At 52.9% G+C, this 16,476-nt stretch overlaps 1 protein-coding gene across 2 annotated transcripts in view; it reads left to right on the top strand.

The window, feature by feature from the left end:
• Positions 1 to 832: 832 nt before the first annotated feature.
• The window catches only part of Sgsm1 (small G protein signaling modulator 1), a 72,441-nt gene continuing 56,797 nt past the window's right edge, over positions 833 to 16,476 (top strand). For both annotated transcript variants that reach the window (XM_076922427.1, XM_076922426.1), the window contains exons 1-2: positions 833 to 933; positions 1,016 to 1,059. In XM_076922427.1, the coding sequence (XP_076778542.1) occupies positions 915 to 933; positions 1,016 to 1,059 (63 nt within the window). In that variant the 5' untranslated portion in view covers positions 833 to 914. The remainder of the gene's footprint in view (positions 934 to 1,015; positions 1,060 to 16,476) is intronic.

Genomic DNA, 16,476 nt, shown 5'->3' with positions numbered 1-16,476 from the left:
TTTTTTCCCCATCTTATAGGCTCCTCTTCCCCAAGCATCTCCATCCTTCTTTTCCTTCTTGCTCAGAGAGAAAACTCAGCTGCCCCTTGTTCCACAGGACAGCCCAAGTCTCTAGTACCTCCCCTGCATCGACTCCACTTCCCTCTAGAACCTTACAATGCTTTAACGTGCATTGTTTACTGTCTACCATCTGAGTGCTGCAGCAATGTCTCCGTCCATCACCTTTGCTTCAAACTCTCTGTGACTTAGAGATCCTGGCTGAACCTTGCTTCCCAGAATAGGGGAGGGAGCAACCGAAGAAGCGGCAGGCTTCTTCCAGATGGAAAGCCAGTGTATCTGAGCAGAGTCTAAAAAGGGAGAAGGGGAAAAGAAAGGAGGAGGGGGGTATGAAACAGCTGAAGCTACCCAGTATGAACGCTGGCCCTTTTTTTATCTTGTCTAAGTTGAGAATTACACATCAAATATCTCGCTTGATTATCAGCTCATTCTAGAACTTACATCCATTTTATTCAGCATGAGTCAAGTTTTATTGTGGCGGCATGGCCATGTTCCCTGCCTCAGTCTCCCTATTGATGAGTCGTTAGAAGTGTGCCCCGTGTCTGGTTTTGCCTCATTTTTAAATTTGCATGGATGGACGCACGGGGTGTGGAGCACGGTTCCGCACCTTAGGTCAGCCTTGGCAACTTAGCAGGGCCTGGCGCTGATGCCTGGAAGAGACTGGATGAGGATGCTCTGTGCTGTATGCTGTCCAGGAGGCGGCGCTGAGTTCTCACGGGTAAGGTGGGCGGGATGTCAGGTTCTGACGTCCGCATCCTGGGCTGTCATTCATTCCCTGCCTGTCCCGCCCCCTCGCGACTGCAGCAGGGCGCGGAGCAGGGACGCGTCCAGGCACCTGGCACCGACCAGCTTGAGCCATGGCTTCGGTCCCTGCGGGTAAGCACGGGCGGGCGGCGGGAGGGCGGCCAGGCCCCACGGCCTCGGTGCCGCTCACCGCGCTTCCCTGCTTGTCCCGCAGAGGCCGAGACCCGCCAGAGACTGCTGCGCACTGTGAAGAAGGAGGTAGGGACGGCCACCTCATGGTGACAGGGCCACCGCGGGTACCTGGCTGGCGGCGGCTGTGCATGGTTAACCAGGGCGGGACGGGGGCAACGCTAGGAAATGGGTGTTTCAGTGCGTGAGGCCCTCTGGGTGTCGGAACGGAAGGTGTCTAGGTGGGACCTTTCCTTGTGGAGGGGCAGGTTCTCACTCCTGGGGTAGGGTAGGGTGATGAGGGGCTCCTCACTAGGGATTCGGAATGTCCCCGGGCAGATCAGGTTTTGGGAAGGGATAGGTTCAATTCTGGAGCATGAAGCTGTCCCCCTAACCCACCCCAGATGCTCAGTCCTTGGAGCCACCTCTAGGTGCCAGGGACTCTGTCCTGGAGAGCCTGTGACCTGGCCAGGGTCACAGGGCAAGTGCCCTCCAGTGATCAGACAGGAGTGGCTGCCTGCCTCCCCCAGGATGAAGGAAGTAACTGGGAACCCAGCCTTACCTTGGAGTTCAGTCAGTGACCTCCCAGGGCCTTGGGAGCGGGGAGAGTTTAGAAGGCTGAGGTGGCATTTAGATGTCTGTGGGCCCGTGGTGTAGATGCACGTTGCCTGGGGGACATGTGGCTATGAATATGTGGATGGGAAACACATGTGCACCTGCCTGGAAATACCTAAGGATGATCTATATATCGCCTGTGCTTTGTGAGTCTACGTATGTGTATTTGGGTGAATGGGTAAGACTGAGCATGTATGGTGTGGCGTTGCCCTCCCGTTTTGGCTCCGCCCCATCCTTCGGCCACCCCTCCCCCCTTCCCGCCCTCGCTGCCTTAAATTCATCTTGGGGTACTTATCCTGCTTGGCTGTGAATCTGTGAGCCGGGCTCCCTTGCTTCCTGAGTGTGGTGATGTGTGTGTCTATGCCTGTGTGTACATCTGTGTGATGCTCGTGTGTGTGTGTGTGTGTGTGTGTGTGTGTGTGTGTGTGTGTGTGTGTGTTAGGGGTGTCACACCCAGGAGGCTCTTCCTTCCTGGTGGAAGCCACCTGGGCAGCTGGAGGCCGGACCTGTTGCCGGCTCCTTTTTCCTCTTGGGGATCGTGGGTGTGTCTCTGTGTTTGTGTCTCCGTGTGTAGCACATTCCTTTTAAAGAACCAGCTCCGTGGATGATTGCAGATTCTAGAATTTTCCCTTGAGGTGATATGTAGGATGGATAGCAGGGGGTCCCTCAGAAAGGCCTACAAGTCTTTATCTCCATCTTTGTAAAGTCCTGTTTGAAGATACTATCCAGACCCTAAACCCACAAGCTCACATCCCTGCCCTTTATGGTTTGAAGCTGGAAGATCATGGTTTTGACTCAGCCCTGGCTGGTATGCACGCTCCTTGACTGTCAGAGCCTAAGGCCCTGTCTCTTAGGGAAATGATTGACCAAGTAGGATGTACCACGGAAAACAAGGCGCTGGAGAACCTAGGAGACACCCATGTAAGGCTATGCCACCAGCTCCCTCAGAGTTCGTCATCCCTAAGTCTCTTCGTACGATCATCTGTTTCCCGTCTGCAGAGTGACACGTGCGGCCCTGTGGCCCACATGTCCCCTACTGGACCTCATCAGTCTAGCTTCTGGATCTGAGCTTCTTCTTTGGGGTTTTCTATGTGCCGTGCACTGCAGACGTACATAGTAACCCTGTGAAGACGGTTGATACAGAACCAGGGCTCACAGCAGGGGGGAGTGGCTTCTAACAGCACACAACCAAGAAAGGCCAGAGGTAGGATAACCACCCCCAGGTCACCTAAGCCATTACCCTACTGGGAATAGCATGGCCAGAGGCAGGAAGCCATGTTTGAAGTGTACAGACTCAGTGCAGAGGAACAGGAGGAAGTCTGCTGCCACCTGCAAGCTCTCGTCAGCTCCCTGAGCTTGCCTCTCTGTACACTGCTTCCTTGGGCCACCTCTTTGGGCAATGAGTCTCCCCTCCAATGTCAGATAGATACTGATAGGGAGAAATTTGCCTAAAAGTCTGATCAGCAAGCATCGTCTTCTCTGTCCCTGAGTTTGGATGAGCCACACCCCTGTACACCACAGCCTCCCTCTCCCTCCTGGAAGAGGTGACAGGGGACTTCCCTAGATAGCCAGACAGCTGTGCAAGCCTGCCCAGAGCCTGTGGGGTTGAAAGCTCTGTCCAGAGGCAGCCTGAGGAGCTGTCAGGACCCAGGACCCGTCAGGTAGGTCAGGACCAATCCCCAAGTTCAAGCAGAGCTGGAGTTGGAGAGTCAGAGCGGAGACTTTCTGCTGGATGAGGCGGATGATGCTGGCAGACCCGGTAGTGACATGAGAAAGAGGAGGATTATGGGGAGGGACATGAGGTGTCGCTCTGTAAGACTGTAACTCAGGCCCCAGCACTGGACAAAAACATCTGCAAGCCTGCAGGATGTGGCAGTGGAGAACCATGAAAGCCCTGGCAGAGGGAAGGAGGGAGGGAGGAAGGGAGGGAGGGAGAGAGAGAGAGAGAGAGAGAGAGAGAGAGAGAGAGAGAGAGAACGCAGAAGTCCAAGTTGCAGGGACATGCTGAACTTGAGGGTGCAGAGGCAGCTGTCCCGACAAGGAACAAGAGGGGAACCATGGGGAGCTTGGGAAATATGGCAGGTGAACGGGGGTGGGGGGTGGGGGGGTGCCACCTAAACGGATGGCTTGTGTACTGCACAGTCTCCCAGAGGCATCTGTCTTTATCTTTGCCAGTGTCTGGGTGTCCATTTTTTGATCACATTAGGGATGAAGATGACTCAGTGGGCAGAATAAGCTAAGTGCAGACATTTACCTTGTCACCTGACATCTACCACATCTGTCACCTGTGCTCCTCTGGGCTCGGGTCAGTATCACAGGGAAGCTATTTCCTCCAGCTAAAGCTCCTCCCCCTCCCCTAGTTCTAAGCTGTCTCCTCCCTGGTACGTCTTCCCCTCCCTGCCACCACCCCTTAATTTTGTTTTGGTTCCCAGAGCGAGCAGGGACTGGCTTCCCGTTGTCATGACAACAGCCATTAAAAGAGCCAGCCACGTGATTCAGGTTGGTAATGGAAGCTAAGTGACTAACTGCCTTGTTTTCCTGCCTCTGGCTGCTGCCAGGAGGCCTCTTAATTGGAGAGGAGAAAGCAGGGGCTGGTGGGCAGCAGATGAGACCCCTGGAAGGAGTCAGTGCCAGAAGACAGAGCCTGCAGTGCAAGCCTTGGCTAGCTCAGGGTGGGAAGGGATGGGGAGCTGTCCTGCAGAACCATACTCACAGCTGCTGAGCTGCTAGGGGAGCCCACCCCATTCCCAGCCCTGAAGTGGAAGGGGGATGTGCTAGGGAGGCTGAAGGAACATGAGGGAACTAAGCTGTGTTACCATGGAGACGCTCGGGCTTCAGTGTTACCATGGAGACGCTCGGGCTTCACTCTAACCCAGCAGTTCTAATGTAGGACCGAGGGCAGCTTGGCCGCCTCAAAACAGCTGCCAGATAACACACAGTTCACCTCGAGAGGCTTGAAACGCACACAGGGCTTAATATGTCTTCCGAGCACGTGTGCAGCTCTGCCCTCCCCCCCCCCCCCGCCCCAGGGGACATCTGGTTTGTCTGGAAACATTTTGGCTGTGACGGCAGTGGGTGCTCCCAGCATCTGCAGGAAGAGGCCATGGGTAGCGCTTAACATCCTGCAGTATATGAGACACAACCATATGCCAGCATCATTACATCACCCACCACCCCTCACCACCATCACTCCGCCACCCCCACAATCTACACCCCCTTCCACCATCATCATCACCACACAATTACCACCATCACCACCACCACCAGCATCATCACCATGACCACCATTACCACAATCCTGACCACTGTCATCAACATCGCCATTATCTCCACAAGCTCTTACCACCATCACCACAGCCACCACCACTACCGTCACCTCTCTACAGTCACCCCACTGTAACCGTCCATCAACCAAGACTCTTGTCTAGAGCAGACAGTGGTGCCCATAGCTATGATCTTCAGACAGTCTCTGGAAGCACAGGTTGGGGCAGATGTGTGTAAAGGAAGGAGATGAGGGCAGAGTGTGGTTGCCAGTGTGTGGTGTGTAGGCTGCCTGCCTGCCTCAGACGGGTAACAAGACGATGCTACATAGAATACAAGAGCAAGGGAGGGCTGGCTCCGAGACGGTTGCCTCTAACCATGATCAACATGGACCGTCCTAGCTCCTGGAAAAGGACTCCTCCTTCTTTCTTCCCCCGCCTTCCTATTCTTCCATCCACAAATGTTTATTGAGCATCCCTGGGGTGTAACCTTGTTCAGGAAGCTGCAGCTTGGGAAATGATGCTCTCGCTGTACGGTCTAGCAGAGACACGGATGAGAACATGAACCTTGGGGCTGGGGAGCCAGTAAATCACTTCCTGTTGCAAATGTCTCGGTCTGGGTTTAAATCCCCAGCGCTTGGGTAAAACCTGGGCACAGCAAGACACATGTGTAACCCCAGCACTGGGAGGGCAGAGATGGGATGATCCCAGAGCCCCTGGACAGACACTGTAACCAATCAGTGAGCTCCACGTTCAGTGGAAGATCCTGTGTCAAAGAAAAACATGGAAAATGACTGGGGAAGAGTCCAGACACCAACTGCTGGCCTCTATGTGTATACATGCACATGCACACACATACATACATACATACATACATACATACACACACAACATATACATATATACAATATATATATAAATATGTGTATATACATATGTGTGTATAAATGTGTACATATACACACACATATACAATATAAACATGTGTATATTATATATATGCATGTGTATATATACATATGTGTATATGTGTACTTATATGTGTACATACATACACTTACATATTCACAATATAAACATATCTGTGTGTATGCATACACACATGTGTGTACATATACATATATGTATAAGTGTATCTACATACATACGCATACATGTATACATACATAACCATAAACACGTGTTGATGGTGTTCAGTGCTATGAGGGCAAACAAGGCAGGGGAGAGATAGAAGGGAGAGCCGGCTGAGAGGTCAGGGACGGCCCTTGTGATGTGGTGATCTTTGGGCAGAGAGAGGGGTCACTAATGATGTCTTCCGTGAGCCTCCAGCTTTTTGGAGTCCTTGAGTTGGGAGGAGGTCAGTGGGGCTGGAGCAGAGCAAACAAGAGTGAAGACAAACTCAGAGGAAGACCCAGGGGCTCATTATGCCCATGGCCAAATGAGACTTGATGTTTAGTCTGAGTTGAGAGCCACGGTGGAGTTTTGAGTCAGAAAAGAACATGAAAGTATTCGAGAGAGAGCAGTGTGGGGCAGGGGGCAAGGACTCCATATGCAAGAGGAAGCTCGGACTCACTTTCCTCTCTGTCTCTGTTTCTCTCTCTCTCTCTGTTTCTCTGTCTCTGTCTGTCTCTGTCTCTCTCTTTTTTTTTCTTTCTTTCTTCTCTTTCTTTCTTGAGAGATGGTCTCACTGTGTGGCCCTGGCTGTCCTGGAACTCACGCTGTAGACCAGGCTGGCCTTGAACTCACAGAGATCTACCCGACTCTGCCTCCCAAGTGCTGGGGTTGAAGGCGCTTGCCATTGTGTTCAGCTTCCTGTCTCTTTCTTTGTGAGCTCCTGTTCATGAGCTGGGAGCTGCTGTCACTCCTGTTGTGTGGAGTAGAGGCTCTGAAACTGCTTGCCATTGAATGGGTGTGGACTTGTAGGATGTGTGTGTGTGTGTGTGTGTGTGTGTGTGTGTGTGCGCGCGTGCGCGCACATCCTGTTTGAAGGCTTCAGAGAGCAGAACTCCATGGCTCCAGGAGCTGTTAAGTGCATTTGACACAGATTAGCAGAAAGGTCAGGACTGCTTTGTCTTTAGTGCCAGCATTTGCTGGCTACAAAACCTGGTAAAGGGGGGGGGGGGGGGGGGGGCTAAAAATAAACTTTTTAGTTCAGGAGTTTGGGGAGTTTGGGGTGATCGGATTCAGGTATGGTCATATGTAAATGCCAACGATGCCATCGGACCCTGTGTCCTGCTTGGTGAGATGTAAGGAAGCCCGAGCCCTTGTCAGGCCTCCGCTGCTGCTTTCTGTGAGGAGACGGTTTGTCCCTGCTCCTCTTCCTCCTCTCCAGGTGAGTGAGGTTGTGCAGCCCAAGACCTCGGAGCATCCTAGTTGGCTGGCACTCTGCTCAGAAAGCCTACTGGTACCCATTTATGCAGCTCTGGTTTGGCCGAGTCTGTGTTTAAGATGTAATAAGAGCAGCTGATTCATCTCTGTGGGAACAAGCCACTCAGGCAGGGCTAGGCTGAGGCCATCAGATGACCCGCAGCATGGACCTGGCTGGTCTCTCTGGAGCCTCCCCAGGTCCCCTGAGGCTGATAAAATACTATGTTTTATGACAGTCGCTAAGGAGACACGGGGACGGCAGGTCACTCACCCACCTTAGGTCATAGGGATGTTCATGCTACAGCCTAGGTGCTGGCTTTGAACTCTGCTTTGCCTTTTACTGGAGACAAAACCAACAACTTCATGAGTCCTCATGAAGCATGCCCTTGGGTAATGTGTGACCCTCCCCGATGATAGACCCTTGCAATCCTTCTCTCCCTTGTAGTGACACCACTGTCCCTGCTGTTCTGAAGCCCACCACCCTCTCTTATGAGTTAAGTTGGAACAGCTGAGCCTTTGGCAGGCTGTGTCCCTGTCCTGGGGTGGACAGCGGGGTCTTTCCTCTAGCTCTGTTGTCTCGTCAGCCCACAGGAGATAGTGTTCAGCCAGAGGAAGCCAGACTCACTGGGCATCGCCGTGCCCCTGGGGCTGTTGTGTTCCCAGGCCCTGCACCCTAAGAGTCCTAAATACTGATAGTGATATTTCTTTCTCTCAATAGCTGGGAAGCTTGGAGAATGGACTCCAGTTCCTTCTTCACAGGGACAGACTGTGGGCAGAGGCAGGTGGATGATCTCTTGTGAGCTCCGTGCCGGTAACAATGTACATAGTGAGATCCAGGACAGTCAGCGCTGTGTAGAGGTCCCGTCTCAAAAATACAACAGCAAGACAAAACATACCAAGAAACCATATGGGGAGCCAGGCACGAATGCATGCCTGAGATCCCAGCACCTAGGCAAGTGGAGGCAGGAGGATCAGGAGTTCAAAGTCATCTGCAGCTGCACAGTGAGTTTGAGGCCAGCCTGGACGACATGATTTGTCCTAAATAAATAAATAAATTCAGATCCCTGGTAATTTAGAGACCTGGTGATACTCAGGCATTGAATGCATTTCTTTCTGCTTATTCTCGTTAATTAATTAATTAATTCAGGTCTCTGGTAATTTAAGGACCTGATGATACTCAGGCATTGAATGCATTCCCTTCTGGTTACTCTTGTTTAGCAAATTCTGCTTAATTAGTAAAACCGTAACAGCCTCCATTTACTAAACATGGGTGCTAAGTGCTTTTCCATTTCTCATTTAAGAACAAAGCAGTCCTCCCGTGGTCTAGGCAGCTGACCCCCCTGCTGACAAGGAGACTGAAGGCCAGAGAAGTTAAACACAGAGAAGCTCACACAGCCAAAAAGCAGCAGTGCAAGGTCCGCCTTCTGTCCGGTTCAGCTTCAGTCCGCCCTAATAAAACTAGCTAGAAAAATACATCTACAAAGCGAAGGGGTTAATAGCAGATTTCTCAGTTCAAGTGTTCGAGAAGTTTGGGGTGAGCGGGTTTAGGTACAGCTGCATCCCGGGGTTCCGGTGATGCCCTCAGATGCCTCCATCGCTATGGTTTGCCTCTGACCGCGTTCATTGGCTTTCCAAGGAGGCAGCCTGCTGCCCACAATCCTCAGGAAGTCCAATCTGCCCACGAAATTGGATAGAGAACTTCCTTGGCTTTGGGTCTGGTCCAGCCTGGGTCACAGGATCCTTCTGTGTCCACCACAGTGGGGCAGGTTGCTGTGATCGGTCAAGCCTGGAGGGGCAGAGCAGAGGAGCATGGGTAGGAGATGGCAGCCAGGGAACAAGACACTGGGCTGGAACCACAGGTGCCCACAGCCAGAAGGGAGCTTGGCCTCCTGCCTGCGCCTATTTCATCCAGACAGCAGGAGGCTGGAGGTCAGGGCCGCCGAGCTCCAGTGAGACGGACAAACTTCCATCACTGGGCTCACGAAGGAAATGGGAGGGAAAGGGCTCTGCGCCCACTTCCGAGGACGCAAACTCATCACACAGCCACGCCCCTGATCTCGTCACCTCCCAGAAGCTCCGCCTCCTGCGCCATCACTTGGGGCCTAAAGTTTTCAACCTAGAGATTCTGAGGGGCGGTCACCCACTCCGGTCCGACATAAGCTCGAACGCGATTTGGTTTCCAGTTCTGTAAGGGCCCCAGAAGGGCCTAATTCCAACCTGTGCCACTGGGCCTGCGTTAGCCGCAGGCCCCTACTTACTGATCCACTGTTAAGCATCATAAGAGGCTACAATACATACCAGGAGGTGGGAGGCGGAGTCAGGGAGATCCCCGAACTCGCAGCACAGCTGACCTGGCATGAGAAGGGTGGCATGAGAAGGCTAGGGCTGGCCCCTGAGGTTGTCCTCTGACTTCCACACATGCCCAGTGGCAGGCACACGTGAACGCGTGCGCACACATGAAACTAAAACCCTATTCTTCAACAATCCATCTCCTTTCCAAGTGCTCTATGGATCCACAGAGCTATGGCTACCAAATGGGTCTATAGGGCATTTCTAGAAAGTTCTATCGCATTATTTACTAAGTGCTTGATAAACATTTACACGTGTAGTACAAACATCACAGCCGTCTGAGGGGCAGGCCTCCGTGTCACCTCATTTTAGAGACATTTAAATGGAGACTCAGAGAAGTGAAGTGAATTGCCTGAGGACACACAGCAGTTAGCAGGTGGCATCAGGATCTAAAACCATCCCTTTAAAAGCAACATTCACACTGCTTTTCCTTTTAAGGTCAGGGAGGGTAAAGCCAGTTTCTGATTTATCCGAGTGTTGTTGTTGTTTGATTGGTTGGCTGTTTTGTTGATTGGTTGGGTTTTTTGAGACAGGGTTTCCCTGTGTGGCTCTGGCTGTCCTAGAACTTTCTCTACCAGAGTAGCCTCGAACTCATGGAGATCTGCCTGCCTCTGCCCACATCCCCCACACCCTACGTGCACAGTGCTGGGATTAAAGGCGTGCGCGCTACCACGCCCGGCACTTATCTGACAGTTTTAAGCAGCTCCCTAAGGCTTTTTTTTTTTTTTTTCACACCCTCCCAAGTTTTTTTCTTTGGGAGAAGAGACATCTGTGTGTCTTGCTCATCTACAGGGCTGTGCGTCTGGAGATGGGGGCGTTGCCAGGCAGCTCAGCCGTGTGCGATGGGCAGCGCACCTGCGAGGAGGCTGGTAGCGCTGGGGTGTGGGCGGGATGTGAAGCACGCTCCGGGCTCACTTTTCTTTCTGCGTGCGGAGGAGCCTGGCCTCCTCCTCCCAACTCCCTCGTCCCAGGAGAAAGGCAGGGTTCCCGGGGACCCTGGTGCAAGAGATAAAGGCCGGGCTGGTTGGTAGAAACCTCACACAACCTTGGAGGTTGTGGGGATTTGGATAGTTCTCAGGGCCTCAGATGGTCAGGGAACCCCGCCCAGTAACTATATATATACATCAGGTAAACCATTAACTGTGGGGCCCAGTCGCCTGAGCCACAGACCTCCATCTGCCAGTCCCAACACCCATTTAGAGCAGGAGGACAGGAGAAAGATTTCCCAGCACTCCAGGCGCTTGGGGCCTCCAGCTTTCTAATGTCACCGCTCCCTGGCCTGCCCTCCAGCACGCACTCTCCATCCCCTGCTGTAGATCATCCTCCCAGGCCTGGCTTCCCCTATCTGCGCCACATAGGAGGAGCAGGAAAGTCGGGAGGAGAGGTTGACAGGTCTGACCTGGAGCTGCCTGTGATCAAGGAGACATCTGTGAGCTAGGTGAGCCCTCTCCTCAGGAGCTCACAGAGCAGGAGAGACTAGCAAGCAGAAAGGGATGAGGAACTTGCAAGGGAGAGAGCTTGGGGCTGGGGCTGGGTGGGCATCCTGGAGGAGATGCTATCAAGCAGATAGCCTCACGGGTGTGAAGGACCTGCGCAGAAGTGGGAAAGGCGGGGCCAAGGCACTGAGGCAGTTACTGCCTAGAGGAGACTGGCCAGCAGTCCAGACTCCTGGGGTGATGAACATTCGCCTGCTCACTCTCCCGTATAAGAGGAAGGCAGTGAGGGCTTTTCGCGTTGTCACTGCCAGAAGCATCTCTGTGCACACTCTGAGGACCACTGTAGGTTAAGCTGCGGGGAGTCAGGAAGAGGGGGTTTCGGGAAAAGGCGCCTGTTGGCTGGAGGGGCAGGCTTCGTGCCTGCCGAGTCTGCCCTGCCAAGTACACAGAGTGAAGCATGTTTCTTTAATAAACGTTTCCTTTTATAGCAGCTTTAGGGACCCAGATAAGTTGAGCAGACATTTTCCCATCCCCAAATACCCTCATCCAGCCTTATCCAGGCCTTCCCCAGAATCTGCTTCCTCGAGGCAGAGGGGCTGCACGGTGACAGTACGGAATCTTCAAGGACCCATCATGGTCTCCTTGGAGGCCTGTGGCTTACACTGAGGGTCCTGTGGGCACATAGGACCTCCTGTCACCTGGACTAGTATGCGCAACAGAATTCCATCACTGCCCTACACATTCGTTGGGTCCCCCTCCCCCTTTAGCCCTGGCGACCCTGCAGTCTCTAGTCTCTTCATACACACCCCACCTCGCCCCGGTGTGTGCACCTGTTCCAGAATGCTGGGACATAGTTGGCATCATCACCTTTGAGCACTGCCTTTTACATCCTGGTAACTGGCATATGAGGACGTGCGTTTCTTTGCCAGCATGTTTCTCTCCAGGGAGCCGGTGTGTGCCAGGTGGGCTGGCAGAAGTGACCCGTGCTAGCTGAATCAAGGCTGGAGAGCCAAGAATCGTCCGTGACCCTGATCCTCATGTTCGGTTTCAGGGGCTAAGTGAGCAGCTGCCTGGACCCTGCTGCTGGGGTCTCCCTCTCAGACAGCCTGGGGCTTCTCAGCCTTGATTCAAGTCCTGATCTCCCTCACAGGCTTCAGGCTCGCTGGGAACACGGAAGAAACAGCGACACCCATAATGCAAGGTTACCACGGATCTTTGGGCTCACGCGTGTGACGCCTACTTGTTAGCAAGTGCCTGCAAGCAGCTGTTGAATGAATGAATGAGGAAGGGAAGGAATGAATGAGACAGTTTACAGTGTGCCTGGCCCGGCATGGACAGATAATGCAGGTTTTGGATCGCCATCACTGTCAAGCTGAGTGCCCCACAGGTGGCCATTGCTGGTTGCTACTTACAACACCCTGAAGCCAACCTGGGGAAAGCCTTTCAGCACGGCGCTCTGGAGATTGCGGAGAGGCGGGGTCCGGACGCCCTTTATTTGCATAGCATTTGCTCAGAACCTGTGCGTACCCTCCCGTGGACTTCTAACAGGGATTTGCCCTGTGAGCGGTGGGGTTGGGGGTGGGGGCGGCAGCAGGGATATCCCGGCTTCCTGCAGCGGGGGACAGAGACAGGAGCAGGAGGTGATTAGCACAGAGAGGGGTGCGTAAGCAGAGGTCAGGTGGTGGGAGTCCTGCAGGTGGCTCCTGCAGGAGGAGGTGCCGCCTGTGAAGGGGCGGGGTGTGGGGAGGCAGAGGAAGCTGGAACTGGCGTGGAAACAGCAGCTTGGAGCAAAGCTCCTCCTCCTTCCTCCAGGTCGGCTTGAGACTGTGGGCGGAGCCTCTCAAAATTCTCCCAAGTCCCCCCGCCCCACCCCTATCCCCTCTCCGGAACTCTTCTTTTCTATGAGCCTCAACCATAGCAAATTAGAAACCTAGAAACTGCCAGCTTTTCCTGCCACGGGGTCTTCGCACCTGCCCCTCCCTTCCTGAGGCAGTTACAGGGAGATTCTTCTCCTCGCTTTACAGCTGGGGAAACAGGCCTACAGTGATAATTTTGACTTGTCTTTCAGGTTGTGGGGCTTCACCACCTCCAGGGAGCCCTCTCTGACCTCCCTCTCGGGTCTCTTAGAGCCAAGTTCTTGTGCTTCAGAGAGCGGTTGGTTCTCATCCCGTCACCGGGTTCTTGGGATCCTAACTCAGACCCTCAAGCTGGCTCAGCAAACATTTTACCTGCCGAGCCATCTCCTCAGCCCTGGGAGGTGCCTTTGAGTCACGCAGAATTGTAGTGCCTCCTGTCTGTCACCTTGATAGTCCAGTGGATGCTGAGGAGCCTTTAGATCACCCCTTCTTCCTCATACTCCTCTGCCCTGCAAAGCCCTCCAGGTGTTCACCATAGCACCCTTCTCTGGAAGGTAGCAGGCATGAGGCCCAGAGGCTCCATCCCAGACACAGCCTCCTGGCTCCATCACTCACCGACCTAGGTTTTGGCTGCCCTCGGTGGGTGAGGGCTGGAACTGGAGGGGGCTTAGCTGCGTCCAGGCGTCCAGGGGAGTTTGCAGATCTCAGATGAGCCACGCCTCCGGGGACTTCTATACAGGTCTGTGTAGTGAGTGTCTCCAACTAGGGGGCGCTATGGGGCAAGTCCAGTATGTGTGCCCACTGTTAAGGCAAGCCGTTTTTTTGTTTTTTTTTTGTTTTTGTTTTTAACACTTTTAAAGGTTAATAAAAGAGACCATGTGACCTAGACTGTGGCCCTAACGTTAGGCCCCTAGGTTTCCTAAATAAAAACTCAGAATGCCCCGTTGAGTTTCAGAGAAGACAACAAAGAGCCACACACTGCTCCGTACAATATCTGAGACCTGCTTTTACTAACACGATCCGCCCTGCATCTGAAATCTGGGTGAGTGGGGCTATCCTGTGCTAGGTCTGGCCATTCTCCCCACACCCAGAAAGCTTTCGTTCTGGCCCTTGATGGGAAACCCTTGCTGACTTTACTCTTTGATATACAAGCCCCATCAGGAAGGACGCAGGCTGGGGACAGTTCCGGGAGCTACCTAAGCATAGGTGCCTGGCGTTAGTGGTGGTGACGTTAGTGGTGATGACGGCCTCAGAGTGGTCACCATCACATATGAGAGCCTGCTGTGGCAGACAGGGGCTCAGGATCCCCAAAAGTCATGCAGCAAACTCTGAAGAGCGTAAGAGCCAGAGCAAGGTGCAGTGTAAGGATGGAGCATTCTGGGAGGGACCGGACGGTGCTCTAGAATGGCGGTTCTCACCTTTCCTAACGCGGCGACCCTTTAACACAGTTCCTCACGTTGTGTCGACCTCCCCCAACCATAAAATTATTTTTGTTGCTACTTCACAGCTGTAATTTTGCTGTTATGAATCGTAATGTAAGTATCTGATAGGCGACCCTCCGAGACAGTCACAACCCACAGGTTGAAAATAGCTGCTCTAGATGGTTTTAGAAAGAGGACTGGAGAATTCTCCCACGGAACCATATAAGTGGAATCCTAACAAGGGACACTAGGCACAAAGGCCTGGGGAGCCCAGGCTAGAGCTCACCCTGTGAATTTCGGGAGGTGATTTGAACCTATTGGCTCCTAATGGCTCCTTCCTGCTCTATCCCTGTCCCTAGAAGGCCTGTGTTGATTTGGTGCAGTTCTGTTCAGCCTACTGGGGGAAGAAGCATTCTGCTTGCAGACTCTGGAATTCTTAGCACAGTTCTGTGGGCTGGGGCAAAGGGTCCCACCAGAGTCAAAGACTTCAACATAACCCAGGCGTCCATTTGGAACCCAGTAGAGCTCCAGATGGGTTGTGGGAAGGTGTGGATACATGGTGGTCATCAAGCCGGGAAGCAGTAGGCTCAGGAACAGCCCTCTGGCTTGGGAGACCTGCCTGGCTTCCCAGCCTGCCCTGGTTCTCTCTGGAGATCCGTTCTCCTGTACTGTTTAAATATTTACCGGTGAAAGGGGAGAAGGGCAGGGCTGGTGTCTGAATGGAGGCAGGTGTGGTGGCCTACGTGGAGGGGCAGGGCTGCCAGCTGTGTCCCTGGGCAGCCTTGAATGGAGACTCGCGGGCCGTTCTCATACGGCCCGTGAGCGCCCCCTGTAGAGAGTCCGTGCCATCTCACCTCCACGTTCCCTGTTTCCCAGCTCTCCCAGAGAGTGAGACCCAGCTGGGCAACTCTACTTTGCGGGTTTTCTGTTTTGTTTGTTTGTCTGGTGTTATTGCTGTTTTTTTTTCTTTCTGGTTTTAGAAAAGCTCTCTGCTTTTTAGGTCAGACTTGTCTAGACTGCCTGATCTTCCTGCCCCTTCTGGATGCCTGAATTTCAGGACTGTGTCACCATGCCCAGCTCAGGGTGGGCTCTTAGACTCTGTTTTTCTTGTTTGAGACAGAGTCTCTCTATAGCCTCGGCTATCTTGGAACTCACCCTCTAGACCAGGCTGGCCTCGAGATCAGAGACCTGCCTTCCTCTGCCTCCCAAGTGCTGAGATTAAAGGCTTGCACCACTATGCTGGGCTATTTTTTTTTTTAACTTTCACTTATTTACTGTGTATGGATGTTTGTCAGCATTTATGTATGTGTACCATGTAAATGCCTACAGAGGCCAGAGATCCTCTGGAGCTGTAATTGTAGACCATTGTGAGCCACAGTTGAGTGCTGGGAACCCAGGTCCTGTAGGAGTGAAGTCAGTAGCCTTAACCACTGAGCCATCTCTCCAGCCCCTCCACCTCCCCACTGGCTCTTATGGGTTTCCCAAGGAATGAGCTCCATGATGAGGGAATGCAGCCAGATATCAAACACCCAGTGGTCGCTGGAGAATTAAAGTTTACTGATTGCCTTGAACCCCTGAGGCCTCCCAAAAGGTCCCTGCAGGGTGTCCCTGACAGTGTCCTCTCTGCACGCCTCACCCTACTGACCCCCAGCCTTGGTCTGTGATCTCACTTCCATCCCTCGCCCTGCCACAGATCTGTACCCAGGTGAGAACCCCTTCTCACAGAGTTCCCAACTCCTTCGGTGTTCCAATGGAACTGGAAGCAGAGCATCAGGTCTGCTCTTCAGAGAGAACTGAGTTCGAATCCTGACTCTGTTCTTCTTCTGGCTGTATGACCATTGGAGAAGACCCCTAGCTCTCTGAGGCTTGCACACACAGCTCTCTTGTGGTGCTGTTATGGAGAGCTCACCAGAGATGGCCACTCCATTGGTCTATAGCTATTTAAAAGTCTTTATTTCAGTTGGTTGAGACTACACTCAGGCGTTCGGGACCCAAGTGTAGTATCAAGTGTTTAGGCTAAGATTGTTTTTTTGTTTTTGTTTTTGTTTTTTTAAGAAGCAGAAGCCATATCCTGGTGTCTTGTTCAGCAGCTGCAGGGAGTTGGGGAGGGTTTCACACACAGACAGTTTAACAGAAGCTATGATAGGTTAGCTGGGGCATCTTGGTCTCAGGTTCTAGAATAGAGTTGGGTAATTTTCCAAAG

This window comes from Arvicanthis niloticus, chromosome 24 (genome assembly GCF_011762505.2).
Source record: "Arvicanthis niloticus isolate mArvNil1 chromosome 24, mArvNil1.pat.X, whole genome shotgun sequence".
NCBI lineage: Eukaryota > Metazoa > Chordata > Mammalia > Rodentia > Muridae > Arvicanthis > Arvicanthis niloticus.
The sequence above is the reverse complement of the archived record's forward strand: the minus strand, read 5'-3'. Positions and strand labels throughout refer to the sequence as shown.